Source organism: Anomaloglossus baeobatrachus, chromosome 2 (assembly GCF_048569485.1).
Source record: "Anomaloglossus baeobatrachus isolate aAnoBae1 chromosome 2, aAnoBae1.hap1, whole genome shotgun sequence".
Classification (NCBI taxonomy): Eukaryota; Metazoa; Chordata; class Amphibia; order Anura; family Aromobatidae; genus Anomaloglossus; species Anomaloglossus baeobatrachus.
Window position 1 is genome coordinate 91,017,700 of NC_134354.1, and position 17,635 is coordinate 91,035,334.

At 43.0% G+C, this 17,635-nt stretch overlaps 1 protein-coding gene across 1 annotated transcript in view; it reads right to left on the minus strand.

The window, feature by feature from the left end:
• Window positions 1–17,291: 17,291 nt before the first annotated feature.
• The window catches only part of ASB9 (ankyrin repeat and SOCS box containing 9), a 46,344-nt gene continuing 46,000 nt past the window's right edge, over window positions 17,292–17,635 (minus strand). The window contains exon 8 of the mRNA XM_075333116.1: window positions 17,292–17,523. Coding sequence (XP_075189231.1) covers window positions 17,399–17,523 — 125 coding nt within the window. The 3' untranslated portion in view covers window positions 17,292–17,398. The remainder of the gene's footprint in view (window positions 17,524–17,635) is intronic.

A 17,635-nucleotide genomic window follows, 5' to 3' on the forward strand; every position in this document is an offset into this window, starting at 1 on the left:
CAAAAAAACGCAGCGTACTGGGATCGGCGCTGGCACTAAATTGGGCAGTGAGAGCTGGGTCCCAGCTGTAACATCAGCCGGAGATCCAGCGGTGATCGTGAGGGTACAGCGCAGGAACCCCCGTAATCACCATGAAAAAGGCATTAAAAAAACTCTTACACTCCCCCCCCCTGAAAACATGATAAAACAAGTGTTTTTTTCTGCAGCATTTTTCCTGTCCAGAAAATCTGCACATAAAAAAGCAACATATGCACATAGCCTTACATAGATTGTCATAAAATTACAACTTATAAAAGGATAGGTTCTATGTTTCTAATAGCTGTGGATCCCAGCTATGAGACCCTTCCCCTACAATCACAAGAACAGCAGTCCTGTGTTTCCCGTTTGAATGTAGCAGCAAATGTACAGTGGGGAAAATAAGTATTTGATACTCTGCCAATTTTGCAAGTTTTCCCACCTACAAAGTATGGAGAGGTCTGTAATTTTTATCAGCACACAAACTGTGACAGAATACTCAAATTCCAGAAAATTGCATGATTTTTAAATGATTAATTTAAATTTTATTGCATGAAATAAGTATTTGATACAATAGAAAGACCGAACTTAATATTTGTTACAGAAACCTTTTTTTGCAATTACAGAGGACAGACGTTTCTGTAATTCTTGACCAGGTTTGCACACACTGCAGCAGGGCTTTTGGCCCACAACTTCATACAGATCTTCTCCAGATCTTTCAGGTTTCAGGCCTGTCACAGGGCAACATTGAGTTTCAGCTCCCTCCAAAGATATTCTATTGGGTTCAGGTCTGGATACTAGCTAATCCACTCCAGGACCTTGAAATACTTCTTATGAAGCCTCTCATTAGTGGCCCTGATCATTATCATGCTGGAAGATCCAGCCACAATCCATCTTCAGTGATCATACTGAAGGAAGAAGGTTGTTTCCCAAAATCTTGTGATACATGACCCCATCCATTGTCCCCTCAATACTGTACAGTCTTCCTGTCCAATTTGCTGAAAAGCACCCTCAAAGTATGATGTTTCCACCTTAATGCTTCACGGTTGGGATGGTGTTCTTGGAGTTGTACTCATCCTTCTTCTTCCTCCAAACACAGCAATATCACTGTATCTGTTGTGATATACATGTACCGCCCCGCTCTCAGCAGCCGAGCTGCTCAGATCTGGTCCTTCTGTGGGTGGCTCGAGGGTCTCCAAACCCGGGGGGTCTCGCGGTCACTTCAATTGAAAAGGGGTTTATGGTGTATGGGATTTTGGAAAGTTTGTACGTGACGCCACCCACGGTATGTGGTAAATGGGTTACCACCGCTGCCATTGAGGGGCCTCCCGGGGGTATTGGGCTGGCAATTGGATGTTGTTAACCCTCCTTGGGGGGGGGATGGATGCCCCGGGGCCCAGGGGGAGTTGTGGTGATGGCAGGGATTGCAGGGAGCAGGAAACTCAGTTTGGTTGTCCTGGTGTTGGATTAGGCTGCTTTCATGTGTAGGGTCAGGAAACACAGAGTCCAGTACTTAACCAGAAATTGCCAGTGTCTGTAGGCTTTTAGTTACGGGGTGTTCGGATCCCACACCCGGTACAAGAAGTAGGGCCCTCTCTCTCTCTCCTGCACTCCAGCTAAGAGTCACCTTCTCTGTTTCGGACAGGGGAAGTCCTCTCTTTGCACAAGTCCGGGGTCCCGTGCACACAACCAGCGGGCCACTACCCTGTCCCAGTCCACTACGGGTTCCCCTGAGCCTACTCTCCACTTCAACTCCAAGACTTCTGCCTTTTCTTTACTTCACTTCCCCTGCAGCACAGGAGCTACAACCCCTGTCAGCACTCCTCTCCCTCCTTCCACCGACTGACTCAACTCCTCCCCTCCTGCTCCTTTAGTTACACTGGGGGGGGAGGTGCTTCTGCCTCACTGTACCAGTATGGGATCAGGTGGTACCAGGGAGGTTTAACTCTTTCTGTGACTACCTGGTTTTGCCAGGGCGTCACATACACAATATCAGTGTTTCCTATGTGATGTGCACAGCAATCTCAATGTGGTATTTTAATTTCTTTGATATTTACATCTATATTAGTGATCCCACAGTTGGGACTTGCTTGACGTTTGACTCTCTGAACAAGCCAGTACATAACCAAAAAAGTCCTGACGTAATAATTCTACTTATCAGTCGTGCTTGATAACACAAACTTATGCACAGACTTTTTTATTTTGCTCATCAGCTTTTTTAGTGTTTGTGTATTTTTTATGTGTCCAAAGACAACTTTTCTTCTTCCCACATATCCAAGAGAAGTAAAAGGTTAGATACTTTGCCATAAATATTCAACATCTGTTGAAACTCGGGAAGAGCTGAAATGTCCACGTAGTGAAGCCTGAATAAAGACATTGTTATGGACTTTGAATTGGCACCACTTCTCTCAAACAGGGGAGACATGAACTCTTTTTTACGATCAGTGAGGGTCCAATAGGAAAACTCGTTTCACGTCAATTTTTGTTAATGTTTGTTTTTTTAAGTAGATATGAGACAATCTGCTGAAATTCAAAGTTTTTCCAATTTTCTTGAGTTCTGCTGAGATATTCAACAAATTCAATAAACTTGGTGCAAACTGAATCTCCTTGGAAGGAGTAAAATATCCTCCTCTTATACTCACGTCTCCTCACCCCTCCCGTACCTACCCTGTTGCTGCCCACTGGTCTTCCCATCAACTCTTCTATTTCCTGTCTCCTTTTTACTCTGGAATCCCATTCTTTCCTAGGCAGCACATGGTTCCTTGGGTTGCACATCAATGAAGTCAATGAAAACAGAAGATGATAGAAGAAAGAAGTGTCACGCCGTGACTACCAGGCTTCTGCCAGGTACACGGGAACCCCTGGCAAGTGCTGCAACACTCAGGGTACACGTTACAATGGTGGGCCCTTACGCTAGAGAAAGTGGAGCAGGGTCACCTCGTAAACTCACCTGAGACTGATCCCTGCACTTCCTAATGTCCCTATATGGGTTTTTTCACCCTGTTGCCGATCACGTGCTATCCCTGTCAATCCCTGGACTCAGCCCTATGTAGTGCATAGGGCAGCGCAAATGCTAGTCGTGCTCTAGGATAAAGACACAGAGAGGATTACACAGACAAGGGTAAAATATACAGTAATCATACAAAGCACTCCAACAACAAGAGGTAATAATAAGGAACAGACCAGAGGGGAAAAACCAAAGAGGACTAAGGAAGGGAAAACAACACAACTTTCACCCAGCATATGTTGTTCAAATTTGGAGAGTAAAGGGTTAACAGACTGTGTTGCCTTAGAAAAGGGTATCCATATAGAAGAAATGATTTTGTCTACACGTTTCAAAGTTTCAAAGCTTTATGGTTTCTTCCTCAGGACAAATCATATACCATTATACTTCAGGACAGTTCATATGTGGTATATGTCTTGTCCTGAGGAAAAAGCCATAAGGCTTTGAAACGCGTAGACAAATAAAATCATTTCTTCTACATGGATCCTCTTTTCTACGCAGTGCAGTGTGTTAACCCTTTTCTCTCCAAATTTGAACTGCATCTCCATGTGGGTTGTGCTGCAGCCGTATTTACGCCATTACAGTGGTTGTGATTCTCACAACTACACCAGGTGAGTCTACCCTTATCGCACCACTGCCGACAGTGTTGTAAGATAAGACCCTATTTGCGCTTACTGTCTCTTCCAGCATTTTTAACCCAGCAAATGTTCTCAGAGTGGCTTCCTGGTCCAATTGCTCACAGGTTCCCTCTAGAGCAGGGGTCTCAAACTCGGCTGGGTGTATGGGCTGCACAGAGAAAAAAAATGATTTGGGGGGCTGCATTCTTTGCACGACAAAGTGACATTTTTATTGGTACCAATTTTTTTTTTACACACTTTTTTGGATCACTGTTTTTGAACATTTTTCACTTGTTTATTATAACAAACATGTTTGATTTTTTTCACATTTTATCCCATTCTTGTAACTAATAGTTTTACAATTAGCACCATATAGTAATTTTGGCCAACATCTTTTAGTAATGTTCCCCATTCTGTTGTAATGTGCCCATCCTTGTCCCCATGTAGTAATGTGCCCGTCCTTGTCCCCATCCTATAGTGATGTCCCCATCCTATAGTAATGTGCCCATCCTATAGTAATGTGCCCATCCTTGTCCCCATCCTGTAGTACTGTGCCCATCCTTGTCCCGATCCTATAGTAATGTCCCCAGCCTTGTCCCCATCTTATAGTAATGTGCTCATCCTTGTCCCCATCCTATAGTAATGTGCCTATCCTTGTCCCCATCCTATAGTAATGTCCCCATCCTATAGTATTGTGCCAATCATTGTCCCCATCCTAAAGTAATGTCCCCATCCTATAGTAATGTCCCCAGCATTGTCCCCATCCTAAAGTAATGTCCCCATCCTATAGTAATGTCCTCTGGCTTGTCCCCATCCTGAAGTAATGTGCCCCATTCTTGTCCCCATCCTAGTAATGTGCCCATCCTGTAGTAATGTGTCCCATCATTGTCCTCTTTTATTAATCTGCCCATGCAAGTCCTCTTCTTGTAGTAATGTGCCCTTTCCTGGTCCTCTTCTTGTAGTTATGCCCCATACTGGTCCCCTATTGTTCCGTTCTTCCCATACACATAAAAAAAGCCATTCTTCTCACCTGTCCCTCATTCCATCGGCTGCCTCTTCTCTGCTTCTTGCTGCCCGCATGCCCGTGCCCCCGTTGACTATCGCAACTGGTGCAGGGTCCACAGCCACTGTCAGTGCTTTATGTCAGATGAACATGTTGCCGGCGCTGCGCACGCAGATTTCTGCTGTCTCTACACAACCTTTCCAATGCAGCCGTCCGCCAATGAGAGGCAAGCATCTGTGATGTCCTTACACCAGAAATAGGAGGGACCACTCTCCATCGTGATAACCTCGTGACAAGAAGACAGTAGACAAAAGAACTCACCAGAGGACTAGTGGGAGTTGTATGGAGAGGGCCAAGAAGTATAAGCGTTTTTAACCCTTTACTTGCTCCAAGCCACCATCTTGGTGTAACTTGTGCAACGCAAATAATGACAAATTTGGACTCCATAAATCTACCTGTAAAAAATAGCTGTATAAGGGCTGAAAATGGACAAAATCTCAGCCGCTGGTATTGATGAGCAAACTTCATTCTTCTGTAGTGACAGGAGACCATGATGCTGCTATATTTACATCTTAATTTTCGGTGTGCTGACTTATCTTGTTCCCCTTTAATAACACTTACCTCTGGAGTCAAGTAAAAGCGGCAATTATCCTATCTCTCCTGGTACATTGCTCATTGGTTATGAGGTCTTCGCATTGATGTGACTTTCCCGCTAAACGTCAATAGATCTTAGTGTGATTCTGCTCCTGGGCTTTGAGTCTCATCCTCATTACAAATTAGCCGCTATTTTAAATACAAAACATCAATAAAGCTCCGTGGGTCGCATATCCCTGTCCCAGTATCAATCCTTATCTGCTATCTATAAAAAGAAGAAAGGATGAGTGATACGGTCAATGCACAATTAGCAGCACGTATCCGAATTTTAAACATTTAGTTCCTATTATTTCTGATAGAATTCTTACTGAGTCTTTTTAAACCGATACACTGGTCGTTATGTTACAAAGATAATTTGTATCAGTACTTTTGGCCCAAATGAAGGCAATTATGTATTGTTGACCTGCAAAATAATTTGCATTGCATGCTGAGAAAAAGAAATCAATATCAATAAAATATAATCGCTATTTCCACAAGTTTTGTCATAGGGAGTCCTGTGTTTAAATAAAACAAAAACTACTGTGTAGCTGTAGCGCCACCTGCTGCATATCAGTGGTAAGACAAGGAGAATGATACTGTTAATAAAAGCAATGATTTAAAAACTTAAGGGTAACTTGTCACATTATACATGCAGCCTGATCAGTGGACAGCACTGTATATAGGAGGAAAAGCTGAACAGAATGATATACAGTATAGGTTTGTCGAAAATTTTTAACAAATCCCTAGTGTTTGTATGCATGTGAGCCCAATATGAGATCTTACTCAATGATTGACAGCTATCTCTGCCATACACAAAGTTTGGCTAGGGCCACACGACCATAAATACTCTCATTGGAGAGAATCAGGCTGAGTATCACAATGATGCTGGGATCAAACTCTGATAAGTGTCAGCATAGGATGCGAGAGTTGGAGGACACTGTGAGGAGATGATGGAGAACAAAATTGATCAATATTTTCCATTGTGTGAGTCCGCGGAAAAAAGACTGATATCAAATGTCATCTGAGTGCAAGCCGATGTTTTCACGCACCCATAGACGTGAATGGGTGAATGGCATCAAATAAAAAAATCAGATGGTGGTGTGAGTAGGCCCTTTTGATGAAACTTTTCCCACAAAAAAGGAGATCGTTCTGGTCAGCTCCTCCTGGCTGCAGATCAGATACCATTGTCAGCCATTCTTGAGAACTAAAGAATGGGTAGATTCTCATTTTAGAGTTAGATACAGTAGTTACATAGGTTGAAAAAAAGACCTAGGTCCATGAAGTTCAACCTTCCTACATCAATTATTTTTGTCACTAAATCATCTATAACTGCAAATCTTATGTGCACTGAGGAAATCATCCAGCCTCTTGCAGTAGGGCATTCCACAGTCTGGCTTCTCTATCTGTAAAGAACCCTTTCCTATTTAGCTGCCGGAATCGCTTTTCATCAACTCGCAGTGTATGCCCCCTGGTCCTTACTATTGTCTTTGGAAGGAATACGTCATGTGCCAGTCCTTTATATTGACCACACATGTATTTATACATATAATTGAGATCTCCTCTGAGGCATATTTTTTCTTAGCTAAACAAGCAAAACCTTTCTAACCTCTCATCATATGGGAGGCCTTCTATTCCTTGCAATAATCTAGTTGCCCGCCTTTGAACTGACTGCAACTTCTGAATGTCCTTTTTAAAATGGGGAGCCCAAACCTGGATCCCATATTCCAGATGTGGCCTTACAAGTGATTTATAGAGGGGTAACAATATGGGATCTAATCTCTCTGTTTATACACCCTAAAATCTTGTCTGCTTTTGCAGCTGCTGCTTGAGATTGAGTGCTGCTGCTCAGCTTACTTGTAGCCAGAATACCCAAATCATTTTCCTGTTCTGTAGGCCTGAGATTACTTTCCAATCGTTTAACCAATTCCTTACCCATCTTCATATGGTTTAACATAGTCCTTGCTTCTGGCGCTATATTATAAGACTGTTATGTGGTACAGTATCTAATGCCTTTGCCTTTGCAAAGTCCAGATAAATTACCTCAACTGCATTACCAATATACAGATTTTCACTTACCTTCTCATAGAAACTCAACATGTTGGATAAACATGACTTATCTTTCGTGAATCCATGCTGGTTATCAGTTATTATTTTATTCTATAAAACATATTTTTGCATGTCATCTCTTAAAATGCCCTGAGAACCTTTGCACACCATAGATGTCAGACATACCGGACTGTAGTTGCCTGTATCCACCTTCTTACCATTCTTAAATATCAGTCAGCCAATCCTGAGGCACCAACCCTTTTACAAGAGAGTCTAAGGCGGGCTTTGCACGTTGCAACATCGGTAACAATGTGTTACCGATGCTGCCGCGATAGTCCCGCCCCCGTCGCACGTTCGATATATAGTGAAAGCTGCCGTAGCGATTATTATCGCTACGGCAGCTTTACACACACATACCTGCCGTGCGACGTCCCTCTGGCCGGCGACCCGCCTCCTTCCTTAGGGGGCGGGTCGTGCGGCGTCACAGTGACGTCACACGGCAGGCGGCCAATTGAAGTGGAGGGGCGGAGATGAGCAGGATGTAAACATCCCGCCCACCTCCGTCCTTCTCATTGCAGCCGGCGGCAGGTAAGGTGAAGATCCTCGCTCCTGCGGCTTCATACACAGCGATGTGTGCTGCCGCAGGAGCGAGGAACAACATCGCACCTGTCGCTGCCCCGGCATTATGGAAATGTCGGAGGCTGCAGCGATGATACAATAATGACGCTTTTGCGCTCGTTAATCGTATCATCTAGGATTTACACACTACGACATCGCAAGTGACACCGGATGTGCGTCACTTTCGATTTGACCCCACCGACATCGCACCTGCGATGTCGTAGTGTGCAAAGCCCGCCTAAGAAAATGAGATACAACTGTTTGTCAATTACTGAGCTCAATTCCCTCCATCTGGTCCATGTCATTTCTCAATGTTTAATTTGCTCAGATGCAGATGTACTTCTACTTCTGTTAAATTAGTTGTGTCAAGTGGCAAACTTTGATTTTTGCCTTGTTGAATGATCCCTAGAACAGTCAGTTTCTTGATGAATATTGAGGAAAAGTGCCTGTTTAATATCTAAGCATTTTCTTTGTCTTCAATAATTATCCTGTTATTATCGTTCAAACGGCTGAAAATATCCTGTTTTCTTTTTGGCATTGATGTATTTATAACATATTTTTGGATTTAATTTAATGTAGTGAATGATTTGTGTTTCAGTAGCTAATTTTGCTAGCTTGATTACATTTTTACATACCCTATTGAGATTTTTATACCTCTGAAATTCTATTTCTGTATTCTCAGCATTCGAGATTTTGAATGCTCTTTTTTTTTGTATTACTATACTTTGTACTGTCTTATTTATCTATAGTGGGGGTTCTTATTCCTGGACATTTTATTACTAGAGGGTATAAACTTTCTATTGGACTCTAGTTGTATATCCTTAATCTTGCCCCATTTATGTTCTGTATCCCCAGTTGCCATGACATGGTCCCAGTCTAGACGAGTAAGCTCTTTACCTAATTTGTTGAAATCAACTTTCCTAAAATTCCAGGTTTTAGCATTTCCCCTTTGAAATGTTCTATTAAATATTATATTGAAACTTACCATAATATGGTCACTGCTGACCAAAGTGCTCCCAGATCTGTACGTCTGAAATTATATTTGGTCTATTTGACAGATCCAAATCCAGCAAATTATCTCCCCTGGTCGGGTCATCTACCAATTCAGAGAGGGAATGGTCTTGAACTCAAGATAAGAACTTACAGCTTTTAGCACAAACAGGAGATTCTATGTCCCACTGTATGTCTTGATAGTTGAAATCCCCCATAATAAGGACCCGATTATTATTATTTGCTGACCTTTCAATTTGTTGCAGCATTTCACCCTCTATCTGTTCAGCTATGTTAGGAGGTTTATACCAAACTATAATTAGCAGCTTTCCATTACTGCCCTTCCTGTGTACATTTACCCATACTGACTCTACATTGCTGCACCTCCCCCCAATGTCATCATTGAGCACAGATCTTAAATTAAATTTATGCTAATATACACATGCCTCCACCTTTTTTCTTTTTCCTGTCCTTTCTGAATGGGGTGTAACCCTTTTCGTTTATCACCTAGTCATGGGTTTAGTCCAGCACATCATAATTCGAGTCTCCAATTCATTCATTTTATTTGCAAGACTTCTTGCAGTTGCCAACAGACATGTCATACTATTAACACACTTATTACTCCCGCCTCCCTACATTGCTTGCATGTCCCAGCCCCCCAAATCCTCATTTCCTTTAGCACAAGATAAAAATGAAAAGTCCCTGCACCTGTATTAGTTTATGGGGTATTATCATGGATATTATGAGGATTGAGTTCAGGTTACCCGAGGAAAAAAGTTTGTAGGGCAGGCCGTCTTAAAAAATCCACTTGAGAGACCTTCAATCATTGCTAGGGAACCTTAATTTTGCTTGCCAGATTATGCTCAAGGGCCGGGCTTTCTAGCGTTGTCGGGCGGCGTCAATGGCAGGAGTGTTGTCCCCTCGCATTATATTCGTTTGACAAGGGAACTTAGGGATGATTTGTTTGGGAGGATTTTAAGGCAAAATATAATGGCCAGTCACTAATGATCATGGAATTGGTAGAGGACTTTGAGTTGTTTACTGATGTTGTGGTTAATATGGGTTTTTTTTAAACTGATTGCAATGTTAATAGTGTGTAGGCAAATGGCTAGGGTCTTGGATAGAGGCAGATTTCACAAAGAATCTTACAATATTAGAGTAGTTGCCAATAGCAGAGGCCTTGTCAATTTGGGGAGGTAATTCAGCAATAAGAAGATATGCTTTCACTGTGATAATATGTCAGTGGCAAAGGCAATCAATAATTTATTTGGTTCTTATCTTCCTGTGGTTCATGTATTTTGTTTTGGCGATGCCTTTGCTTCAATTTATGGGTGTTTGGGGTTCATGTATTTTTAAATGCTGATTATCTCTCTTGATTGCAGTGCGACTGTAGCACCCAGGGGGCAGGGGAATTAGGCATGGGGTCTCGTACCTGAGTTACTTGTCCCCGGACCGGTATGGTGGTCTGGGATGTCGCGGTGGCCTGCCCAGCTTCGTGCCTCGAGGTGTACACAAATAAGTAGGGAGGATGATGGGGGTTGTAATAGGATGATTGTCATGACGCCACCTGTGGTACGTGGCCAGAGATTAGCTGCCGCTGCTGTCGCTGTCCCCTGGGGCGGATGTTAATAGAGGCCGAAGATGGTATCTCGCCCCACAGGTGGAGCGGGCCCCGGGGAGGATGATGAAGGGAGTAGTGATGGCAAAGGCCTTTTGCGCCGAGGCACGAGGCGTCGGCGCCAGTAATAAGAGTCCAAGTCAGATGCTGCGGTTCCAGGTGTCTTTACTCACTCTTTGTGCCGCTCTCCCGGGTAGTACTGGTCACCTGCTTTGTTGTGCCCCGTCGACCTCGGATAAATTAGAATCAGTCACTGGTGTTTGAAAAAAGAAAGTCCTTTGTCAGAGTTGCCCTTCCTGCCATGACGAACCTGGGATGAGCGCTCCGCTCCAAGCCGCAGGCCCCGTGAAGAGAAGAGAAGAAAGTGGTGATGGTGTTGTGTTCCAGAACTGGTGTCCCGGGTAGACTGACTGAAGATTGTGTGAGTGTGCTCCTACTTCTACCCCAAGTGGAACTCGCCCCCTCAGGTGGCTGGCTTCAGTGACCGGAGAAGTCCCATGCCTCATGATGGCCATCCCCCTGCCTACCCTGAGCCATACCCCCCCCCCCGTGAAAAGGCTCCTAAGCTGTATGAAAAGTGTGAATGTGGAACACCAGTGATTAACCCCCTCCTTAACCGAGGTGAATATAGCACCTTACATAGGGTGCAATATTCTGTCGCGACTGGAGCCTCAGGGGCGCCACAGGACTGTTTTGTTTTTTTTGGCACCAGAGGTGGAGTCTACAGTCTGCAAGAGGCCATCGGAACTCTTGGAGCTGGTATTCGAGCTTTGGCGGCATTGAAGAAGTCCCTAATGTGTTCAGTTAAATGTTTTTTAGGCTTAGGGATGTATCGTTTCGGACCATTTTTAAAGCACAAAGATTGGTAATTTCTTTCTCAGTATCAATTCATGGTAACTTTAAGAAGTGCTTGGGATTTTAGAAGGCGAGCAGTGTCTCCTCTCGTTCCTTCTGAATCAGTGCCACAACTGAGGCTGAAAAATGGGGACTTCCAGCTTAGGTGGTTCAAAAAATAGGTAAGTCGGAGTTCAGGAGATATAAACTTTATGTGTGTCCTCATTTGGCATGATGGAAGGGTGGAGATTGGACAGGGGTTTAAGGATAGGCATTTGTTTTTTCTTTAGGTTAAAGAGTTAAAATGTGTATTTATTTATAAATATATGGTTATTTTGTTTTTCACTCCTACTACTCCCCCCCTCCTCCTCTATCTCTCTTTTTCCCTCTTGGAGGAGCACAAATAGTGTGGATTTTTGGGCATTCTTTCATGTATTGGGTGGCATTGAGGTCTGTGCGGAAAAATGGGCATCAGTTAGGTTTTTCGAGGAATGAGATAGTAGTGAGATGGATTGGAGTTCAAGGAATGAATTGGCAACAGGCGTTGCTGGATTTTCACCGTTTTGTGCAGTTCAATCATTCCACTGATGTGCTGATGTTGCCCATGGTGGTAAATGATCTGTGGATTTGATGAGGGACATCCACCATGATTTTTTGCATTTATGAAGAAGTTATCCAGAAAAACTTAGCTTGCTGTTCGGTCAGTGGACAGGATCAATAAGATCAGGGTAAAAGTGACCACGGTGGTGGGAAGTTTTATTGCAAGAAATGGAGGAGGTGTCGTGAGGCACATTGATTTGGTGTTGGGTGATGGGAATTTTTGGCGGCATGATGGGGGCACTTGAATGTCATTGACATTGATCTGTTGGCTTTTGAGTACTCAGGAAGGAGTGATGCGAGCACTTCTATTGGTGGGGTTACTCACATTATGAAAAGTCAAGTAATGCTCTCTGTGGTGGTGGTGGGGGGGTTCTTGGAGATGGTGGCAAAATTGTTGTGGGGGGGGTATTGTACTCTATTTTATGTTTGGATTTTGGTTAATTGCCTGGCAGATTTAGGGACTCTATAGGGTGAGGTCCCTGAGATTCGGAGATATGGAAAAGATTTGTCAGCACCAGAGGTTCCCCCGTGTCTGTAGTCGCTGCTGGGGTAATGCTAGATGGTTTACTTATTATTGTATTGGTTTCCACCAGCTTTTGGAGCTCCAAGAACCTCCTTACCTTCAAGTTATTTATTATTGTTATGTTTGTATAATAAAGGCTAATTTGGCCAACTTAATCCAAAAACGGGGGTGTGTTTGTTTATTGGTAAGGAATCAGTGGATCAGGGGTGGAGGTGTTAATGCTTGAGGATCAGTTGGAATATTAAGGTATTCGGGATATTCATAACTCATTGAGTATTTTGGTTTTCATCTTGTGAGTTTTGAGTCCCCTCCCCACATTTGACGCCTGATTTTCAGGCATTAAACATGTGGGGATTGCCTGTCAATCACAATAATGCTGTTGCCATCTTTGTTACTGGCATTACTCTGATTGGCAAGCGCAGTGTAAACAAAAAATGAAGTGTTTCTCCCCGCCTATTTGTGATAACCAATGCAGGTAAAAAAAAGATAGCTCGGGACTGATATCCTCAGACTGGGAAGGTACATGGCTATTGGGCCCTCCCAAGCCTAAAAATAGTAGCCTGAAGCCGCCACACACTTGGTACATCCATTAGATGTGCCAGTTGTGGCGCTTTACTCTGAACATCTCGATTGCCCTGGTGAAGTTGCAGTCAGCGTAATATATGGGGTTGATGTCATTTGTGATTTGTCAAAAATCCCAGCTGCCATGAAGCCCTGGGTTAGTAATGGAGAGGTGTCTATGAGGCCCCCCATTACCAACCCTGTAGGTAAAAAGAAAAAAAAAGCAAAACACAAAAATCCTTTATTTTAAATAATAAAAAACACACCCTCTTTCACCAATTTATGAACCCCCAAAACACTCCTGCTGGTCGGACGTAATCCACAAGAAGCTGCAGTAATGAAAAACGTGACTGATCACTGAAGGTCCTGGGACACACTGAGTGCAGCAGGGGACCTAGCTGTGAGAAATGGTGATGTCAGTCAGGTCACCGGAGTTCACAGCCAGATCCCCATGGTACCAAGTGTGACCACCGGTGAACTCGCTGCCAGATTGCTGGACTGCCAGATTGCGATACATGGTGGCAGAGCAGTCAGGTAATCTGGAAGTCAGGTTACCAGAGTTCACACCAAGGGGCTCCCCTGCTGCCCTCAGCAAATTTAATTGAACCCGCTGTCTGATTGACAGACTGCTGTGCAGCCGTGTCCCACAATCTGACAGTCCTGAAGTGGGTTCAACTGAGTTCACTGAGAGCAGCGGGGAGCAAGTGTGAACTCCGACGACCTGACTGCCAAATTGCTGGACTTTCAGATTGCGGGAAACAGCGGCACAGCAGTCCGACAGTCTAGTAGCTGTGTGGCTGTTAAACTTTAAAAAGAGCCTTTAAGGTCCTTGGAGTTCCCAGCTGCTTACTGGTTACTGATTAAAAGGTTACCAAACTCATAGCCACTAAGTCTCCCAAAAGCTGTGAGGACCAGAAACCTTAAAGGAGCCTTTAAGGGAGCTTTTAAGGTTCCTGGAGTTCCCAGCTGCTGGTACCTTTTGGAGGCTGTGAACTTACCAGAGTTCCTTTATGGTTTAAGGCTCCTTTTTAAGGTTTCTGGGCCTCACAGCAACTGGACTGTCAGACTACGGTACCGCTGTAACATGCAGTCCAACAGTCTGGCACAGAGTTTACCTGAAGTCCCTTCTAGTGGTTTTCATGGTATCCTCTGTGTGAGCTGTCAGCTGTGACCTCAGGTTAACTAAGTGCTGGACCGTAGGACTGCGCTGCCGTGACACACAGTCTGGCACTGAATTCACCTGAGGTCATAGCTGGCAGCTCCTACAGAGGGCACTGTGAAAACCACCAGAAGTGACCTCCGGTGAACTCAGTGCCAGTACGTCTGACTGCACTACCGCCATGACACGCAGTCAGACAGTCCGACACGGCATTCACCTGAAGTCACTTCTGCCAGCTCCCACACTACTCTCAGTGTGTTCTGGAGGCTGCGGTGAGCAGTCATGTGTTCTAATGTTACCGCTCACCATGGCCTCCAGATGTAGCAGAGCTGGAATCATCATAGGACATCATGTGAATTATGTCGGACCTGTGGGGATGCTATGGGGTTAATAAGTTGTTATAAGGGGGGTTGTTTTTTAATATTTAAAATAAAGGATTATTGTTTGTGTTTTTTGTCTTTTTACTTACAGGGTTGCTATAGGGGGTGGGGATCTCATTGACAGTTCTCCATTTCCAACCCAGAGTGTGATGGCAGCTGTGATTTTTGACAAATCTCAGCTGACATTAAACCATATATTACCCTGATTGCCACCGCACCAGAGCAATTGGGATGAGCCAGTTAAAGCGCAACAATTGGCACATATAATGGATGCACCAATTGTCAGACGACTGCGGGCTGCTATTTTTAGGCTGGGTAGGGCTCAATAACCATGGACCTTCCCAGTCTGAGAATATCAGACCCCAGCTGTCTGATACATCTGTGCTGGTTATCAAAGATGGGCAGGATCCCATGTTTTTTTTTTATTACTTATTTAATTTTTTTATTTATGTAAAAAAATACATCTTGGGGAGCCGCTATTTTTTTTCTGCCAAGATACAGCACACAGCTGGGGGATTCAGCCCACAGCTGCCAACTTTACCTTGGATGGTAAACAAAAATAGGCGGCGGACCGCATGTCAAAGTGGCTTATTACCTTGACTACATTGTTTCCAAAAGCAACCTGTGTTTCAAATATGCATCCAGGCATCTTCCCTTTGCTGTTTCCATCCATTTCAGCATTTTTTCAGCTCGCCAGACATCATGGGAAGGTCCACTGGAAAATTATTCAAGTTTCCTATCGATTTGCTTCATTATTCATGACAAATACATGAATAGTACGAAATATTCCAGACGAATAATCCAAATCTGAATCGCTAGTCATTATACACTGAAGATCAAAATTAGAGAACTAATGTAATCTACATTGATCAACATTTGAAGGTTTTTTGTAAGGGGTACACCATACCACTAGAACAGTGTTTTACAAAGATTCAAAGTTTATCAACATAAAACCTTTATTTTGCCCAAATCTTGATGCTCATAATTGGAGAACAGCAATCAATGTAGCCAAGTGAAAGATTATAACTACATTTTCTGAAGGTAACAACAGTCACCAATCAGTAAGAAGTGTACAGGCCATTGCTTTGAATTATTTCAGCACATCTGTAGCCACAGGACATCACTAGTCTCTCACACTGCTCTGGTGTTATTTTGGTCCACTCTTCTTCCAGTCTATTCCACAGTTCTTTGACTCTTCTGGGTTTCTTGGCTCTAATTTTGTCACTAAGGATTTTTTTCAGAGGTTTTCTATTGGGTTTAGATCAGGACCATTTCAATGTTTTCTGTTTCAAGAAATTGCTTTCCTTTCCTTGTTGTGCTGTGTGACAGGTGCATTGACCTGCATGAATATTGCTAGATGATTGAGTGATGAACGCAAGTAAGAAACCACATGTTGTTGAAGAAGGTTATGATATACACTTGCATTCACTCTGCCATAAAAAAAAAATGTAGCTGTATGAAACGTCCAACTCCTGCTGCAGAAAACATTTCACAAACCATGACACTTCCTCCACCATCTTGCACTGATTTCTTAACATACTTTGGGTTCAGTCTTTCCCCAGTTTGTCAACGAACATAATGTTTCCCATCAGACCCAAATAAATTAAACTTGCTTTCATCACTAAAATGAACTGTGGGCCACTTCTCCTCTGTCCACATAACATGCTCCTCACCAAAGTGAATCTAGCCTTTTGATTCTTTCGGCTAAGGAGAGGTTTAGTCGCTGCAAAGTGGGCTTTCAGTGCAAATGCTCTTAAACAACGTGACACTGTATGATGAGACAGATCCTTACCAGGAACCAGTTGCACTGTTGAAACTATTACCCATGGAGAGTCTCTGCATTATCCTGTCCGCTGTTGCATTTGTCTTTTAAGGGCAACCAGCCTTCTTGGGGGACTTGAAAAAGATTGTGAAGTTGTAAAGATTCAATATTCTCGAAATCACAGACTTAGAACGACCAACTTCTATTGCTATGGCTGATAGGGTCACTCCTTTGGCCTTCATCTGGACAATCTGCTGCTGGAGGGTTTCAGTCACCTTAGAACTACACACCATTTTTGCAAAGGCAGGGCAAACTGGAAAGTTTGTGTGTTTTTTCTCTAACAATTGTGTGTTGTTCTCCAGTGTACATAGCAGATTCACTGTCTGAATTTTTTGGGTGAACAGTCTGTTGTATTTTACAGTAGCAGTAATCTGAACGAGATTTTCTAAAATTTATAGAGTAAATTGATCAGTACTGTGGATTTGAAATCTATAGCATGTCAATTTATGATGTGGCTCTCAACACAGATTTGAAAAGCGTGAAATCTACAGAAAATTGATACCATTTTCACAATAAAATTTGCAGCAATTTGTCTCCTGCTTTGGTTTTCGCTGCAGATTTTCCTCTGGGGAAGTTCTGCAGCATTAAGGTTCAGGTGCACTTACCTTTTAGTGTAAATTATCTGTTCTATTGTTGTCTAAATGTGAGCCCCATGTATCAAACAAAGAAAAAGTCACCTTCTTCGACAGCAGCAACTAAATAGTTAACCTAAATTTTCTACGCAGCACTGAAACAATTATTTATAACATGAAATTGTCAGATTGTATAGTATGGATCATAAGGACACAATTCCATATAAGATTTAAGCAAAAAAACTCAACAAAAAGGCACAATTATCTGTTTTTTACAGCATATATTTAAAATACAGTAGGTCCATGGAAATTGTTCAAGTCATATCAGGTCATTATTTTATATTACAACTTATATACAATGGTTAAAAAAAAGCAATGAACATATAGAATGTGACAGAACTCATCATCGGTGCAGTAGATATTGTTTTAATGTGTCTGGAATCAAAAGCTGACAAATTCTATGATGCTGTTTTTGTCCAAAGCACTTCCTAATACAGAGGCGGCAAATCTGCTTCAAAGTCAGCGGCCCTGGGAAAAGAATTCCATAAATGTTAACAACATAAACTCACAGAGTAAAATAAATAAGAAACAAGCACATCTGGTATGTGGAGTAGTGTCCAACCACAGCGGGAAATCATAA